At 46.8% G+C, this 18,431-nt stretch overlaps 1 protein-coding gene across 1 annotated transcript; it reads left to right on the plus strand.

The window, feature by feature from the left end:
* Nucleotides 1–10,255: 10,255 nt before the first annotated feature.
* NRIP3 (nuclear receptor interacting protein 3) lies at nucleotides 10,256–18,431 on the plus strand (the record flags this gene model as incomplete). The annotated part of the gene is made up of 6 exons (XM_079537077.1): nucleotides 10,256–10,429; nucleotides 15,352–15,531; nucleotides 15,778–15,860; nucleotides 17,827–17,966; nucleotides 18,188–18,240; nucleotides 18,330–18,431. The coding sequence occupies 6 exons, from the start codon at nucleotides 10,256–10,258 to the stop codon at nucleotides 18,429–18,431; spliced, it is 732 nt and encodes a 243-aa protein (XP_079393203.1).

Below are 18,431 nucleotides of genomic sequence, written 5' to 3' on the forward strand. Positions count from 1 at the left end.
TATTAAGTAGAGCACCTATTTCTGGCTGCTACAAGACTAGAATTATCTTGGTGTTAATACTAATAATTGTGCCAAAACCAATTTGTGTATGCCAAGCTGGGGTTGGTTGACCTGTTGTGAATAGCTGTGTCAAACAGTCATCTGCCTGAAGTAACTCCTCAGTGTTTTATTACTTTGTAGATTAAGCTGACTTTTTTTTCTAAAATAACTTATTCAAGCTTACAATATAAAAAGCAGAGGTGAAAACCTGTGCTAAGACATAAGCACCCGGAATATTTTTAAGACAATTCCCTTAGTTTTGTTAGAGATTGTCCTTAAATCCACTGACTTCAATTCTTAGAGTTAAAAAATAAAATTAGACCATTTGAAATTATGAACGAGTTGCTCAATAATGATTTTAATACTATTTTTTCCATAGTCATTTCTGTGTTATCCCACTGAATAGTTGTAATCAATCTGTCAAAATATTTTATGAAAATAATCTCAATGTCGTCTTCTTAATTTATTATTATTAAGGCGTTTGTTTGATCCTCAGCTTCCTTAAATCACAATACAAGGACTGATTTATATTAAAACAAAGGTAGCCATCCAGGTTCTTTTAGTTCTCGTTTGGAAGAGATACAACTATATTTCAGCTGCCAGCTGTGGGAAGATAACTCAGGTTGATGTGAAAATACAGCAAACTGAACGACATATAGGAATACTGAGGCTGTGGAAGCGTGTGACGGCTGCAGGCTGATTGCAGCTGAAAAGAGTGTTGTTCAAATATTCTTCCTGATACTGTGGATGCTGCCACGAGTGGGGTTGCAGTGATGGATAGGTGAGCACTTAGCTTCCAGAGCATGGAGTGTCAGTATGAACTATCTGGTGTAGTCCCAGAACTGGAGCTGAAATTCTGGCTGGGACGTTGGGATATGTGTGTAATAGAAGTAAGTTGTAATGGAATATAGAGAGCAAGATCTGAAGGGTATCAAATCAAAGGAATCAGAAGAGGTCTGGTGTGGGTGTGGGGGTAGGAATGGTGATATGGTAATCCTTGGGAAGATAATGTGACAATAACAGTATGTAAACGTTTCTGCATTAAATAAACTCAGAAATGCAAGGGATTTTTTTATTATGTATATAGATGACATTCTGTAAATGATAGATGCAGGATATAAAACCTTTCACAGCTGGAATATACATGGACTTCCTCTATTCCTTTTAATGCTGCTCCTTTCAAACTCCTCATGTGCAAGGCTGTTCTTAGAGGAGACAGACGTACTTCTAAATATCTAAAGGGAGGTGGGAGGCAAATGGGTGAGGCCAGGCTCTTCTCGGTGGTGTGTAGAGATAGAACGAGGAGTAACGGCCTAAAATTTGAACACAGGAAGCTCCATGCTATCATATAGAAGAACTTGTTTACAGTAACGGTGACGGAGCACTGGAGCAGGTTGCTCAGGGAGGTGGTGGAGTCTCCTTCTATGGAGATTTTCAGGTCCCATCTGGGTGCCTACCTGTGTGACCTGTTGTAGGGTACTGCTTTAGCAGGGGGTTGGACTCAGTGATCTCTTGAGGTCCCTTCCAACCCCTGCAGTTCTGTGATTTTGTGGTTCTTTAAAAACACCTGAGCCAAACTTGGGGCTGGTACCAGCAGTTTTGTTTCTAGGCATCTGTGGACCCAAACCGTCCTACGACAGGTTTTGCTGCTTCCCATTTAGTCTGAGCAGTTCTTTTGCTTATAGAACAGATTTTCATGCTCTGTATTTTTTGAGGTGCATGTGTCAAAACTCGTTTAGTACACAATGCAAAAAGATAAGCTAGAAAGCTCAACTTTGAGGTGTTTTTTTCTTATTGAATGTGTCTGTACATACTGAATTCAATAAGGAAATCCTCTCTCACTAGCTGACTGCTGTATTTGTCCTAACAAAATTAAAATTGAAGCCTGCTCTTTTTTTTCTTCTTTTTCTTTTCTTCTTTTTCTGGCACAATTCCCTTCAATAGGCACTATAGACTTACAAACATGTATTTTAGTAATGTGCCATGAAATGTCCTATCTGTGATGATTCTGAGGATCAGGAAATGAGTTTCATTGTTTTAAGGAGAGAGAAAATCACATTGAAAACTGAAATATCCTGAAGTGGTCACTTGAGATGCAATTTGCTTTTCTTAGTTCAAGTGTTTCATATTGTACTTAGATCACTGAATATTTTTGAGGTGTTTATTTGGTGTATATTGTATGATGTATATTTATGCCTGACTAGGTTTATAGAGAGTTTAATCTGTAGGATTCCAGTATAGCAGTGGTAGCCTCAGCATGTTTTGTGCATTCTCTCCCAGTTGCTGTGCTGGAAGAAATAAAGCAGAACACTAAGCATGGACATCAGCTTTTAGATGTGCATTGGATGGGCAATCTTATGTGGAAATAAAATCAGGAGATAGAAGAATGTGGAAGTATGTTAAACTTGCACATTATATTTGTGTCTGTAGTGTCATGCACACGTTTGATGAGAGTAAGATGGGTACAACAGCTGTCATGAAAACAACGCTCACAAATACAGCTCACAAGAAGAAAAAATGAATGGCAGTTGGTGCAGGGTGTATGTGTTGATTGCAGGCTAAGGTGTGTGTGAGTGCCTGGCAAAGGTGAGAAAAGCCTCTGGGCTGATACAGGGAGCTTTCGAGGTGTGTAATAGGGCAGGTGGGGCAGGGAGCTGGCAGTGTGGGGCTAGGCTTTGGTGTGGCATTGCTGGCCAGCACTGCAGTTGAGGAACCTGCTGGCTTGTCCTTGATGTGCTGGCACCCTGTAGGACCTGCATTCTCTGTATGTGTTCTTTTACAGATTTCTGTCACTGCTTCCTGGCTCACAAACCAACAGGACAGAGTTGGGGTTAAATAAAGGAGCAAAAGAAGTTTCCAAGATGCTTTATGCCTGCATTTGGAGGTACTGAAAGCCCTTTAGTTGTGCAGTATTGACTATCCATTTGGTGCCTTGGATTTAGAGCCAGAGATTAGGAGTTCCTTGTTGCTACACCCTCCTCACACGCTTTCCATGACCAGGGTTTCTAGCTACGTGTGTCCTGTCACCAGCTGAAAGACATGCTGCAAGATGCCAGCTGCCTGCTGGAGGTGCTGCCTGGAGCAAAAGCCACAACTGCTTGATCTGAGCAGGCTGGCCATGAAGAGCAGCCTGGGGTAAGACAGGGTCATGATTTATCTGGGGTTTAATGTGGAATTCAGAGAACAGTCTGGAAAGCTGGGAACTTGACACCATGTGTCCCACAAGACAAGCCTGTGTAAGGCACAGCCCTGCTCATGAATGTGGGTGGCCCCCCATTAGCTGTTAGTGATGGAGTGCTGGTGTGAGGGTTGTGTGGAAAGCAGAGGTACCCGTTAGTGAAAACAGGGCTGGCAGAAAAGTGCTCAGGAGGCTGTCTGGCTTACATAGCATAGCTACTGTGCCCGGGCTCCCATAGGTGCTAATTCTCTCAGCAAACTTACAAAAATAAAACCCTGAAAAGGCTCATCCATGCTGAGAACAGCAACTTCATTCAGTGAAAGAAGGAAACTTCGGTCTAAGAACTGTAAGCTCAACACTGCAGGCATTGCTGTCATCCTCAGCTAGTGCAGGGAGCTCCCCAGGCGGCACCTGGAGCACCGGGTGGACGTGGCAGTTCTGAAATTCCTGTCCCACCTCTGTTCAGGATACAGCCTGACCATTTGCTCTTAGCTCATAGCTCTTCTGCCCAGCATAATGTGTTTCTACACATCGTAGCGGTAAAATTCAGTCTGGCTTAGGGATAATGTAAGCTCATACTGTGGCACGCTTTCATTTAACCTGCTACAGCCTTGCGTCTCCCTCTGCACCTCACAGGGTTCATTCTTGCCTGGCATATTCTCCAACAAGGAGATTTTTGAGGAGCTTCGATAATGAGGTGTAGGCTGTAGTGGCAGCTGTTCCTGTGAATGCTAGCCTCCTGCAGCTCCCCGTTATCTACCCCATTCACACCATGGAGATCAGAGCATTGCCGTGGGCAGTGGTGACCCTGTGTACCAGCACTCCCCAGGAGAGGGCAGCATGTGGACCTAGGGGGAAAATGTAGTTAAGACCCATGCTGCCCAACAGTGGTAAGTTTTGGTTTAGGTCTTCTGTAGCAGGAGAGAGATCTAAAACTAAGTGTCTGCAGAAACCTGGGGCCGCTTCATTGCACAGCAGCTCATGCACAGATGTGTTAATACAGTGAAGGAAAGCATCTTGCTGTTCCTGGGATGGCTGCAGTTGCTCTGGCAGCATCTAGATGAGTATTTCCTAGTCTATTGAAAACTCTACAAGACATGCCCCAAAAGGTAAAATGTTCTTTAGGGAAACTGGAGCTCCCAGGCAACGTACTGAGAGCAATGGCACCATGATCCTGTATACATTTTCTTTGCTTAACTGCTCTTGGTCCCAGCTATGGTAACCAGTCTACCTTTTTGGAGAAGAGAGATTGATTGAGAGAATGAGCTTCTATTTTGTATCATTTTGTGTTCATAAAATGCAAATATGGGGCCTGGAAAATCCATGTCACTGGGACAGATATTGCACCTCTTCAGATCACAGTGGGAGGAGACTCTTCTGAAATGAGCTCTGGCAGTGGGTCAGGATTATTCCCCTCTTTCTCCCAGTTACCAGCAAAAAGATGTGCAGGTTGCAAGTCATAGATTTCCAGACAGGAAAGAAAGCTGGAGGAAATGGTGGGAGGTTCTGATGCCCTGCTTGAGCTGGGCAGCACTAACCCTGCCTGCGGTAGGGGGTTGGAACTTGATGATCTTTGAGGTCCCTTCCAACCCAAACCATTCTATGATTCTGTGTCAGCACTGGACTCTGAACATTTGTCTTTGGAAATACACAATTGTGTGTACAATCAGCAAAATATTTTTCCCTTTTTTCAGCTGCTCAGCTTGATTAGTATCTGTAGTTGGACAGATGATCTCGCAGTGAATGGCAGCCAAAGTAGGGCAGGAACACCTCAAAGCACAGGTAATCAATAGCACCATGTCTCATTGTTGGTACCAGTCATGTACATACTCTCGCCTTCTTTGCTTTCCTGGGGCAGCTGGCTTCCTATACAGATTCAGCACAGGCTGAAGTATCTCAGTTCAGTAGACTCGAAGGTGGAGATATTTAACTAAACCACAACACGGCAAACACAACCGCTGTGTTCGGAGAGCTACATTGAAGTACTGTTGGCAATACTGCGTGATAGCAAATATTAGCACTGAGTATATCCAGTAATGTGTCTCACTAAATCTTAGCAGTTACGAGTTGTTGCAATTTTGCATGTGCCATATGGAGGGGGATACAATGGTGGCTCACTTATGCTCACAGTGCTTGAGCGTGTTGGAGTTGTGGCTTCGTAAAATAAACATAGGAGCGCCACAGAGGTGAGAGATCCTGTGTTTGACTTACACCGTGCTGACCTCCTCTCCGATGCTGATGTAAATCAGAGTTGTATCTGAAATGAATACAGTAAAACATCTTGGGCTCGTGTTTTGATTTGTCTTAAAGCTCCAGAATAAAGATGTTTGGATATAAACATAGAAGTAATAATAATTTTTTTTTAAATGTATCCCAAGTCCCCAAACATCTTTATTTTGGGTGATAACTTTTCTTTATATTGGAACTTAAAGCACTGAAATTGAGAGTTCATCGATTATTGTTTTTGCTCCATGGGGAAATCAGAGCAATTTCAGACTTGACAAAGGACCATCACAAAACAGCCCAGTCTCTCTGCCACTCTCTTCCTACCCTCTGAAGGAGGAAATATTTGTCTCATGAAGTCCTTCTGTGAGTACTCCTGTAAGTGGGAGAGGCAGAAGGGGCTCTCAGTCTCCCTTTTTAATGATATAGTAAGAATATTGTTCCTTGATGAGTCCTACACTGGCATGAATTGAAATAAGCACCTCTTCTGGGTGCTTTTGCAGAAAAACTTGGAAATTCTGATGCTGTTAAACTCATTTTATCCCTGGAGATACTGCAATTTGTGTTGCCATCGAAGGCAATACTGTTTCAGAGATGATCTGTTTTAATCCTGATCAAGAAATAGTGATATATATTTTTTTATTTTACCTCATGTCTGAGATCTGTGTTCTCCAGGCGGTACATTTCACAGACCTTGCTTGAGGAGCTTACTCCCCTTCCCCACAAATACTGCTCTTTGGTAATCATAGACTTCCAAAGCATCTAGAATGAGAAACATCTCTGCAGCAGATTTATACTTCAGCAGAGGAAAATTCTCTAGCTAGAAAGCAAGAAGAAAGAGAGCGGGTCCAAGATCTGTGTGAGTCCTTGCAGGACTAGGAGCTCCACCGTGTGGCAAGGAGCTTCCAAATACCCTGTGCTCCACCATGGCCGTGCACTTCAGCGTCCACTCTCAACCTGTCACCCAAAGATAGGGCTTAGGATTCCTTCTGCTGTGTAATCTGCTCCTTGTCCTGCCTACCTCTACTGCTCGCTGTGAGGAGATAGGTGTTGTTGGACTATCCTTTTCTAGCTGATGTACTTAGGGAAGCTTTTCTCCTGGTCTTCTGGTCCATTGTGGGCACCTCCTTGTGGTGCCAGTTAATTATGAGAATAGTTCAGTAGTTTAGAAAGAAAGGAAGAGGAGAAAATAACAACCTATTGTTTCATGCCTACAGTAATCTATGGGTAAATATTTAAAACTTCTTGCTGCCAAGTTAGAATCAGTTTAGTAAACTACTTCCATGACTGTAGCTAGGCATAGATGTCATTCTGGGTGTCACGTATCCTCATTCTATCTCCACTAATGTTCAAGGTGTTGACTCAAGGAAAAATTTGACCAGCTGAGTTATGATTAATTAGCCCCACAGATCTAAAAGCAAACACTGATTTTTAAGTTTCCCATGTATACATTAAGCACTGAAAAGGCAACGCTTCATTGCCATTGCTTTAGCAAATACCCCAAGGGGTTTGTGTGTACTGATATTTTGTGTACAAAGGAGTGGGTTTTCACCATGCTGGGAAGGAGTATTGCCCAGGGAACCATCTGCTTGAAATCCCCCTTCAGCAAGGCACGGTGCTTAACTGTGCTTCACCAGCAGGTGCTTAACTGTGTTGGTGGACAGAAATGGATTGCTGTATTGGAGTATTTAGATCAAGAATGGACTCCTTTGTATTCAACAAACACAGAAAGATTGCTGGCTGCTTGCATCACTGTGGCTTTGTAATGGCTGCTGTGCAACCCTTTGTCCTTTGGGCTGAAGAAGGTGAGAAAATCACTGACCAGGCGTGGAAAATATGTGGGGGTGAAAACAAGGCTGCCTCTCTGTTGGAACAAATGCTGTGCAGTCCCTGCTGTTGCATTGGCTGTTTTTCAGCATCTTAGATACTCTGCTGTGTAGGCGTTGTTAGCTCCAGTGATAGTGAAATTATCTCACAGCTTCAGGTTGGATATTAGGAATAATTTTTGCTCATAAACAGTGGTCAGGCACTGGAATGGGCTGCCCGGGGAGGTGGTGGAATCACTGTCCTTGGAGGTGTTCAAGTAACGTGGAAATGTAGCACTTAGGGATGTGGTTAATGGGGAATATGATGGTAGATGGGCGGCTGGACTTAGAGGTAATTTCCAACCTAATGATCCTGTGATTCCCCTGGTGTGGGAAGTCCATAGGCCCTTTGTTGGGTGACAGTAAACTCCTTCAAGAAATCAATCAAAGCAGACTCGGAATACTGCAGTATGTGGATAGGGAGAATGCTGTTCAGCCCAGTCACTCCTGCAGGTGCACTCTGAAGCTTTGGGTTTTGCAGGGTGTAGCAATCTCTACCAGGTCAGGGCCTGATGAGGTGCAAGTCAGTGCAACAGCCTGTGGTTCTTCAGTCTTCATCAGCAGTGGCATTCCTGCATACCCTGCCGCTCCTTGGTCCCTCTGTGTTAGAGAGAGAAAATCGTGTTTGTGTGCTGTGCAATGACTCGCATGGCTTTCACCTTAACAAGATCCCTCCTATATCTTTAATGACCTGCATGTAAAATTTATGGTGTGGAAAGCCCCGGCAGCAGAGGCAGCCTTCACACCCAAGCAGCCTTTGGCAGGAAGGGGGAAGTGAAATCCACTGAGATTTGGGAACTATGAATGATACAGTTATGGCTAGCACTCAGAATATACATGTAGCTTACTTCAAAATAAATATTTGCAGCTCAACTCCAGCATATATGTGGGAGGGGGTATGCTATGTCTTAAAATTGGCCCTTTTGAAATTTTTGTCCTGCAGTACTCATTGCACAGCATAGCTAGAGCTGAGTGCAACACCTGATGGGGAGAAACGTCTCCTGCTCCCTCCAGTTTCCTGGCTGCCTGTTCAGGGGGTGTTTCCAAAGAAAGCAGTGTGAGGGATACTGTGGGAGAGAGATATGGCTTTTTATTTGGGAAGAGCAGGAAAGCAAAGTTCCATGGTGTCTTCAGCTCCACAGAGAGCTTGGAAAGACCCAGTGACTAACCAGCTCCTTAGAAAAAAAACTATTTTTTGGTCTCCAAATCAGCACAGAATCGTTGGAAGGGACTCTTAAAGGCCATCTAGCCCAACTCCCCTGCAATGTGCAGGGACACCTACACTAGATCAGGTGATCAGAGCCCCAACCAGCCTGACCTTGAATGTATCCAAGGATGGGGCATCCAATGCCTTTCTGGGAACCTGTTCCAGTGCCTCACCACCCTCCTGTAAAAAACTTTGTTTCCTGTTATTTGCATGTTATTTACATGCTAGAGCGGGCTGTTATATAGCCTAAATTGATGGATGGGATCATTTATTTTTCCACATTAATTATTGATTTCATTTTCTTAAGCTCTCTGTGGCCCCAGTCCATCCTCTGGAGGGGACTCCCTTTCCTCTACAGTTTTGTCTTTTTTCTGGGAATATATTCCTTATTCCAGGATTCTTGCTTGCTGCTTCCTCTGTTTCTGTTGCATTATGCCACTCTGTCCTCTTCCTATTCAATTTTCTGGGGCATGGCAAAGACTAACAAATCACTTCTTTTTAAGGAAAGATGAGAAATAAATAAATAAACAAGCAGTGGAGAGGGCTGGGAGCCGACCCACTTCTTGCTATGCCTGCCTGTTCCTTGTGTTTCATTGAGTGAGGAGAACAAACAAGGGTGTAAAACAACTCAGCAGCTCTTCTTTCCTTATACTGGTGAAGCTGCAACTGTGACTGGGTTCTAAGCCCATGCGAACAGCTGTAAAGTGGGATAAAAACACTTGTTTGCTAACTTTATACACAGGTTGTAATCTTGGAGCTGTAGCGTGAGGGATGCTTTCTGTGTTCCACCTGCTTTGCAGCTTCACTCTTTGTGCTGCAAACCGGAGCTTTGGGGGCATTTGCTAATAAACCAGGTAGGGTGCCCCTCCAACATGGAGCCTTTATCTGATTTATTCTTGTCCCATCCTTGGAGATGCTTAAGGCCACGCTATATGGGGCTCTGGGTAGCCTGATTTGGTGGGTGGTGACTTTGCCCATAGCTGAGGTTGGGGCTGAATTGGCTTTAAGATCTCTTCCACCCTAAACCCTTCTGCGATTAAAACCACCCCCTGGATTTAGTGGAAGTCCTTTTGTTTTCTTCTGCACTTCCTTGCTTTTGGAAGAGGGCCAGCATGGTCATACATCTCTATTTAATCAGGTGAGAGAGTGTCAGGCAGCTCCCCCAGTGACAAATCAGGTGTGTTTAACTCCTTGATGCACGTGCCCATAGCAGAACAGTGCTCCTGTTGCCTGAAGAGCCAAGTCAGCATAAGAAGAGAAAAAATCACGGCTCCCTGCAACCTGCCGGCCTCGTTGTCCTCCTGCACGCAGACTGTTCAGCGGGTGCTCATGTCAGCTCCTGCGTGAGCCTGCGAAACAGTCCTTCTGTGTTTGATTGCATCCTGCGCTCTCATCTGCTCTCTCCCCACCTCGCGGAGGTGCTGTGAAAAGCGGCTGAGCTCCGATGCAGCCGCTGTCACCTTTTGCTGGCCCAGCGGTGGGGCTTCCATCAGGAGCCCGGAGCGGTGCTGGCAGCACTGCCTGCGGCTCATCCTGCAGTCAGGCGGGGAGGAACGGCACTCGTTATTCCCCGAGCATGAGCTGCCCGTGCTGCGTGTGCAACGCATAGCGCTGAGCCCCAGCCCTCCTCGGCGGGGCCGGAGTACCTGCTGGGCTCCCCACGTCACGGCGCTTGGGCTATAAAGCGCAGGCAGCGCATCGCCTCTCGCTCCGACTCTGTGGGAGCTGCACAAAAGCAGCAAGATGTTCTATTCAGGCGTTCTGACGGAGCCGACGAGGAAAGAAGTGGAGATCCGGGAGGCTGCCTCGCTGCGCCAGCAGAGGAGGATGAAGCAGGCAGTGCAGTTCATTCACAAGGACTCTGCAGACCTCCTTCCCCTGGATGGACTGAAGAAACTGGGGACTTCCAAGGACACTGTAAGGTTTACCACATTTCCCCAGAGCAAATGAGGGCACTGAGAAAGTTTTAGGGCAGGGGGAAGGCTTTTTTTTCATGCTGTTTTACTGTTAACAGGATGAGTTGCTTGCTTGGGGAAATTGGTATAGGAATGTATGTGAAGGAGAGGGAGTGGGAATGCGATGATGGGTATCGCCAGGGGCTGCTGTTCGCCAGTAGTGCTTTGAGATGTCTGTGCTGGGAGCTGGGAGCTGAGATCTGTTTAATTTTTGGCATTTACACAAATGTCGGAAAATGGGATGCTGCTTTCCTTACAAAAATCCCTTCAGAAGCAGAGTAAATCAAAATGGCTTCATACCATACATACACATATATTGCTCTGTGGTGCAGATGTATGTGCAGCATGATGATAAAAGGCTCCGAGAGGTGCAGCAGTACTTATGGATATAAAACTGTCAGGCTGCACTTTGACGGCAGCTGATGCACATCTGCTGATTTTTATGAGGAAACTCAGTTCTAGGTTTTAAATATATACATATGTCATGATCCCTGTGATCCTGCAGCTGATATACCACATCCTCCTTCACGTCCAGGGGCTGCAGAGATCCTGTGAATACTGATGTGCGCAAATGTTGGAGCTTTTCTTCATGGGAATTGTACTAAAATGTAACAGCAAAAGTTCTGATGTAAGAAGCAAAGTCTAGGAAATAACATCCTACTGCAGAAATCTCCTCTGCTTCTTTAAATGTTTGCCCTAATTCTTGCAAAATTCTTGCTCCCTGCAAGAAACTATATAGATATTTATATGTTATATTTCTGTAGTAGATATATGTTCATTGAAAAAGGTGTATCTTTACTTTGAGTGGATTGATATTGTTCCATCACAGCCTTTCTGCTCAGCTGGCTCAGTCTCAGCTCTGGATGAGTTGAGCTCCATGAGCGTGCTGTTCTCTGCATTGCTGCCTGGAAGTGATTTTTGCCATCCCAAATGCTCTGCAGTTGCAGGGAGACATAGCTTCTGGCTGGAGGAGGGCTTGAAAGGAGCTATGCCAAGTCACATAGAGCTGCAGTTATCTGTCGGGGAGCTACGCAATGACTTTCAGAGCATGATAGCATGGTTATTGCTGTTATCTGCAGAGTCTGAACAGCTTGTCACAGCTCTTGTGGGGCTGAAACCCAAGCGTTTCACAACAGGTAGCAGGAGGCAGGGGTGCTAAGACATGAGGTCATTGTCCCCACTGTCACCAGGGCCAGGCTTGGCCACAGCTCTGCAGTCAACACCAAGCTCCTTGCTGTGGCTGCCAGGGTCCCACCAGTGTCATGGCTTTGTTTTCAATGCAGAGAGGCACCATTGCTCATGTCAGATATGGGGCTGAGAGAAGTGCTCTTAAGTGGCCCCAGGGAGGTGCGTGGCTCCTGATCCCCTCCATGTCCTTGTAGGGAGTACAGCATAGTGGAGGCACATGGCCTGTCCCCGGCTCCTCTGTCTGTGCTGTCTCCATCCAGGATGGGATGAGAGCTGAGCTGACATGGGTCACTTCACTGCCAAGCCACCTTGTCTCATGGCCAGGGGACACAGCAGGGGACAGCGGCACTTGGCTAGGGATTGCCCTAGCCACCGTCTTAAGTTCCATGCCACAGATGAGGAATCTGCAAAGTGACAGCATCAGCACATGCTTGGCCTATTTGCAGCACCAGAGAAGACATAAGGTTGTGCTGGTGCCATGAGCTTCAGATTACTGCCATGGGTCACAGCAAAGCAATGCTGCCAGCACTGTACGTTGCCAGGTTGGCAGTGAGCACAGCTGCCAATGGCTGTTACAGGAGATGTCACAGAACCATTATGGCTGGACAAGACTACTAAAATCTTCTAGTCCAACCACCAACCCAACACCACTGTTCCCACTAACCCACATCCCTGAGACACACGTGTTTCTTGAACATCTCCTGGCAGCCTATGGCAGAGCATACCCCTGGAGGAACAGGGGATCCCTGAGGCTGGGGAAGCAGTGATGGAAGCAGTGGAACACATCTTGCTGTGGCACTGCTTTGGGAAGTGGTCTTCCATCAGCCTCAGCAGGAGAAAGGAGGCAGCATCTCACAGGTGTGGGGATGGATAGGCCTGTCTCTGGGGTGGCTGCATGCAGTCAGGGCTGGTGATGGGTGCCTGGAAATGCAGAGCTGAGGATGGCTGGCCCTGCATGGGTAGTGGCTGGGGAGAGGACAGGCTGAGGAGAGCCAGGGAAAAAAGGGGGAAGGGAAAGCTGCTTTCCTGGTATCTTTTGTGATTTGTTTTCTTGTCCCAGCATGCTGAATTTTTCCTCTCTGCCCTTCCAACTTGTGTAGATTATTTTCTGATTTACAGCCCTCCTGTTTCTTGTCCAAGAGGCAGCGGCACGTTCTGACGCAGGAGGTCTCTCCTTTCCCACGGGGCTCAGCAGAAGCTGTCTGTTTCCTCCTGTCATAAGCAGAAGCACAGGGGCAGCCAGCCCCCAGGGCCAGGCATCCAGATTCCCTTCTGTACGAGGCAGGGCTCTGAGCCCTGGCCATCAGCAGTGATCCACTCTGTCCAATGCAGACATCACTGACCTAATGTCACCTCCTTTCAGGGTGAGCCTTACACTGGCCAGCAGTGGTGACGAAGGCTCTGTGGCCTGCAGTGGCCCCTCAGAGATGCACCTCCTGTGCAGATGTGTACCTCTGACTGGTGAGGGGAAGGGGGGGCTGGCATCTGCCTGACTTTTGTCTTCACCTGAGTGAGACTGCTGTGACAGCCCTTGTCATCTCCAGGTCCCAAAGCCCAAATAGTGAGATGCTGCCAAAGACACGCACACTGCGAGCTGCAGTGACGTACTTGTTTATAAATTAGAGAGGAACAAAGCTGGACTGAGTTATTTATGGTTTCAACAGACAGTGGTAAATAGGTTCAGCAACACCAGGTGTCTTCGCTCATTTCTTTTGGGTTTCTACTCTGACTTTTCTGGGGATTGTAGGTGTTTTCAAAGTCTCAAGAACGGAAAGGGAGCTATTTTATGAAAAAAATCCTGGTTTGTATTTATATTTTTCTGAATGACAGTAGGAACCAACCTATATTTTTCTATGTGCATAGTGGCATGTAACACTTTATTCTTCTATAAAGATCTAAGGAGCTTTGTGCGGCATGTAGAAAGGCAGCACCAATAACCTGGATGACTTGGCGCACTGGTCCTGTGTGCACTGCTGACCTGAGCTAAGGGAGCATGCTGCTGGCTTCCACATCTGTAACTAAGGAGGTCTTCCCTCCCATAAAGGGGCTGACTGCAGGTTTTCAGCAAAATGCACATTTGCAAACGTCCCCTTTGCACATTATCTGTTCGCCATGTTCATATCCATCACTTGAGTCATCTCTGTGACTAACACCCCTCGCTTTGCTGCATGCAAGATTCGAGGGAAACACAAGCTAAAGCTAACTAATTAATAGCCTAAGACAGAACGGTGCTGCAGGGAACCTTTTCAATCCCTTCTATGAGATTATTTATGTAGTGGAGCACAACGAGGCCATATTTGCCCTCCCTTGGAGGCAGCATGCACTGCAGCTTTCAGAAGAAAAACGTCAACAAAATTGGTGGTGTAACTCATGTTTGCTGAATGTTGGGTGTTTTCCTTACAGCGATGGACCCCAGATAGGCATCATAAATCTAGGGCTTAAGAAAGCCCAACAGTACACCTGTAGGTGAACTTGGAGTAAAAAATGTGTAGGTTGAAGTCAAGGGTAGATGGCAGTCGGAATAGCAATGAATGCACTTTCCAGCATGCTCTGTCAAAGGGCTCTGGCAACATGAGTCAGGCTGGCCATGTCAGAAGAACACCCAGACTGTTCTGAGTGATGGCCATGCAGAAATGTTGGTCAGCCCCAAATACATCTGGCCAGGACAGAGTGCGAGGCAGTGACCAATGAGTGATGGGCAGGTTTCCATCCAGTGGGCACTTCATCCAGGTATTTGTCCATATATCTTTTATGCAAGATACGCTTTTGAATGTGCCAGTCAGACACAGCATCTGCAGCTGGAAATGATAAAGAAATCTCGTGTCAAGTGACAGACTATATGCAGAAAAACAATAAAAAGGAGCTTATGTGTCCCAGTAGCTACTGATGTTTTTAATGCATACCTGTTCTCATCACTCAAGTCCAGCCTGACCACTGGTGCTATGCCAACAGTGGGATCTGAAGCACTAGCGTGCCTGCAGTTATTTTAGGAGACGCCAAGTTGCATTAGATTCCTGTGAGCACTGTTATTTAACATGCTGCCTGAGATATGTTACAGATGAGGCATTGCGTGAGGGCGCATGCTGGCTAATTTGGGGAACTACAGCACCAGGCTCTCAAAATTATCCTAATCCCATTGAAATTCCTTCAGAACTTGGGGTTTGCCAGTTTAGATGCATCTGCAGATGTCTGTAATATGGGCATATTTAATTTGAATGCAAAAAATTCAAGAATGAACGAGTAGGAAGGTCTAACGTGGACAGACGAAAATGACAAGGAAAAGAAAGCATAAGGGGAGAGCTCAGCCAGGCAGAGAAGTGAGCAGATAATCAAGCGGAGTCATTTCACCTCCAGCAGTGTGTGTGCATCCATCCATGATGAGCATTAAATATAAAACAGGCATTTGGGAAAGCAGTCAGAGGAGGTACTGAGAGGCAGTGTGCTTCTCTCCAAAAAAGAGTTTTCTTTACTCAAAGCCAGACTAGCCAGGGCTGGCACAAAAACAAATGGGTGCAGCCCAGCAGGAATCCACGTAGTCTGGAAGTTTGGAAAGTTCCCAGTCATAGTGAGAAGAGACTTTGGGGCAGCCCTACTATGAGAGTGGGGCCCACAGGCGCTGGAGGAGAAAGCAGGCAGGTTGGCAGTGCATACCTTCCCCCTGACTTCGCTCTGCTCTTTCTTTGTGTGTCCTTAAAGCAACCACACAACATCCTGCAGAGACGCCTGATGGAGACAAACCTATCAAAGCTGCGAGGCAGCCGAGGCAGCTGGGCCTCCAAGAGTGATGCCCCAGCACAGAGCAATAGGTTGAACCAAGCCAAACTGGGGAGCTCCAGGAGCGTCGAGGATGAGGAGCTCCTGGTGGTGAGCTGCCAGGTAACATTCCCCACCCTGTCGCTTCCCCCTCCTCCCCACTTTAGTTTTGATAGCCTCACAGCTGGCTGTCATGTCCTGGGGCTGATGCCGGTGATCCAGTGGGTCTTATGCATGTGGCAAACCGTGTCCTGAGCCATGGCTTGGAGAGAACAAGCAAGGGATGGGTTGATGTGAGGAAACCCTGGTGTTTCTGCAGTCTTCCTTCCCTCCTGCACATTGTCTCCCATCTTTGCTTGCTCTTTGCAGTGTGCTGGGAAGGAGCTGAAGGCTGTGGTGGACACTGGCTCACAGCACAACCTGATGTCAGCAGCCTGCCTGGACCGGCTGGGGTAAGGACCTGCTACTGCAGCACCAAATCACAACCTGGTTGTATTTAAATGGCCTTGCAGGGAGCTGGGATGGAAAGGTACAGAACTGATCAGCTTCTGAAAGCACCATTCAGAGCTCTGAATGCACTTGTATTTTTTCAGTGTCTGTTTGTGTTTCTGGTGAAAGAACCAAAGTTCTCTCTGGCCTTCTTTGTACTTGGAAGACAGTGAAGCTCTTGGGGTCCAGCTTAACTCTGCAGCACTGCTAAGTGAGGGCCTTGCTACTGGCCACACTCACTCCAGCACTGATTATAAAGCAGATACTTGGCTGTGCGCTCTGAATGAGGTGTCTGGTGTTGCTCCCAGGAACAGACTTCTCCCTGCTGAAAGGAAAGGAAAGGGATGTTAGGAACAGACTGATAGCTGTTGGCAGCAAAGCTCCTGCTGATCTCAGAGAGTGGAGACAGGCAGTTGGGGAGTTTTGAGCACTTAATTCCCATGCAGTCACTGCTTTTTATCACTAACTTGCAATGACTGTGTAAAAAGCAATTGCACTTGCTGCCTGAGAACTGCTGCACAGCCACAGGCAAAAGACACCTCTTCTGTCAAAGCAGTAATTACTTATTTGCACAATAGCAGCTGGAATGTGACTGCATTCACTACAAACTGTGAAGCAACTCGGCCCAGTTTATCAATTAATAGCAGTGTAAGTGGAGAGGTCTTATCTCTGCAGGATACCACATGGGCTGCTCAATCTGCCCCAGCTGTGTGCTGGTGGTCTGTGATGGCCTGCATGCTGCCCACGTTACTCGTACAGATCCTGCGACGTTTTTGCAACACTGCTGCCTTTCCCCAGCTTCCTGCTGCTCTCTTGCTGTTTATATTTTGAGGTGGCAGAAGCTGAAGGCAGATTAACTAAGCAGCTTAAAATCAGAGCTTTGATGCTGGGCTTTTCTGCCTTTGCTGTGGTGGGCCCTGTGTGACACCAGGCATTGCTCCAGCACGCCTTGCTTCAAAGCGGCCCAATGCATGCAGCAGTGACAAAACGTGAGTCCAACTTAACTCCAGCCCTGGGGCACAGCAGGAAGAGATGTGCTGAGGCCATAGGGGGAACAGAACAAAGCCAGAGGCTGTGTGCCTTCCCTGGCGCTTTAGAGAGGCTCAGGGAAACGACTGCCCCCATAAAGACACTCCAATTCACCTGGGGCCAGAAGAAGCCAGCTTAGGGTCCAGGAGCTCCCAAACTCCTCCTTGATGTGCTCCTGGCAGCAATTACAGACAGCCTTTAAGTGAAGAGACGGAGGGGATCCGGACTGTTCTCTTGGCTCTCTCCTGGTCCTAGTGCTATCTATGCTCAATGATGCAGGTGATCCCAACCTCAGTGCTGGCTTCTCTGCCTCTGAACAGCCAGCAATAAACACAGCCTCTATCTGAGAGAGACATTGCTGCCTCCGACTGGTTCTCCATCAGATTCCAGATCAGTTTAAAAGATGAACTAAAATAATCAGTGTTGTCAGCATAGTTCTTGGGGTGTAGAAAGAAGAAATCTCTGTTCTTGAGATATCCCTGACAGTTCTTGTCTTCTTTTATTGGGCTGAATGTGATCTATGTGTTGCACTGCAGAGAGACAGGTGTACTATCTGCACATAAGAGTTACCCTGCCCTGGCTGTAAAGCATGGGGACAGTGCTGTTAGCTCAGCTGATGGAAGGAAACATGGAGCATCACTTGCTTTCACCAACAGTAAATTAGAAGCAATTTTAGATCAGGTATTTCTTAAGTCTTGGAGAAACATAGAAAAAAGATTCTTCAGGTAAGGAGAGGCAGAACAGCACAGCAAACCTTCTGAGAGTACCTTCGGACAGCAGGCTGCAAATAGGAACAAGCTGAGACCACTCCACAACTGAGTACCCTTCAAATGCAGTTTGGTGCTTCCCGGAGGGGCTGACCCATGACTGTTTCACGTCAGAAGTGTTTTCACCATGCAGGTTAAGGGAACGCCTGGAAGTACTGCCCAGTGAGGAGGAGGAGATCTCATTGCCACGCAGCGAGAGGGTGATCGGCCGCATCGACCGCCTGGTGCTGGCAGTGGGAGCGCTCCGTGTGGAGTGCGCAGCGCTCGTTGTGGGTGAGTGCCATTTTGGGTATGGGCCCCGCTGGGTTAACTCAGGGAAAGCACGGAGCTTTGGGAGCACAACACAGTTCAAGCAGAATTGAATTGCTTCCTTTCAAAGTAATTCAGTCCGCTTCTAGAGTGGGGCTTACTTAGCAAGGCAGCCATCAGGGAAGGATGGAGTTACCAGGGGAGATGGTTCTGACTGTATAAATATGAATGTTCCTATTTTTCAGAAGACAGTGAGAAACCCTTCTCCTTTGGCCTGCAGACACTGAAGTCCCTGAAGGTAAAGGTTTTCCTGCAGGGCTTTTGCCCATGTTGGAGACCACTGAACTGTGGCTTTCCCTTTTGCATTAAGGTGTTTGTTATTTGCAGTGTGTCATAAACCTGGAGAAGCACCATCTTGTTCTGGGCAAGACGGAGAGGGAGGAAATCCCATTTGTGGACAGTGTTGGTGCTGGGGCAGGAGAGAAGTAA

The sequence above is a fragment of the Tetrao urogallus genome (genome assembly GCF_951394365.1).
Source record: "Tetrao urogallus genome assembly, chromosome: 6".
NCBI classification, from domain to species: Eukaryota; Metazoa; Chordata; class Aves; order Galliformes; family Phasianidae; genus Tetrao; species Tetrao urogallus.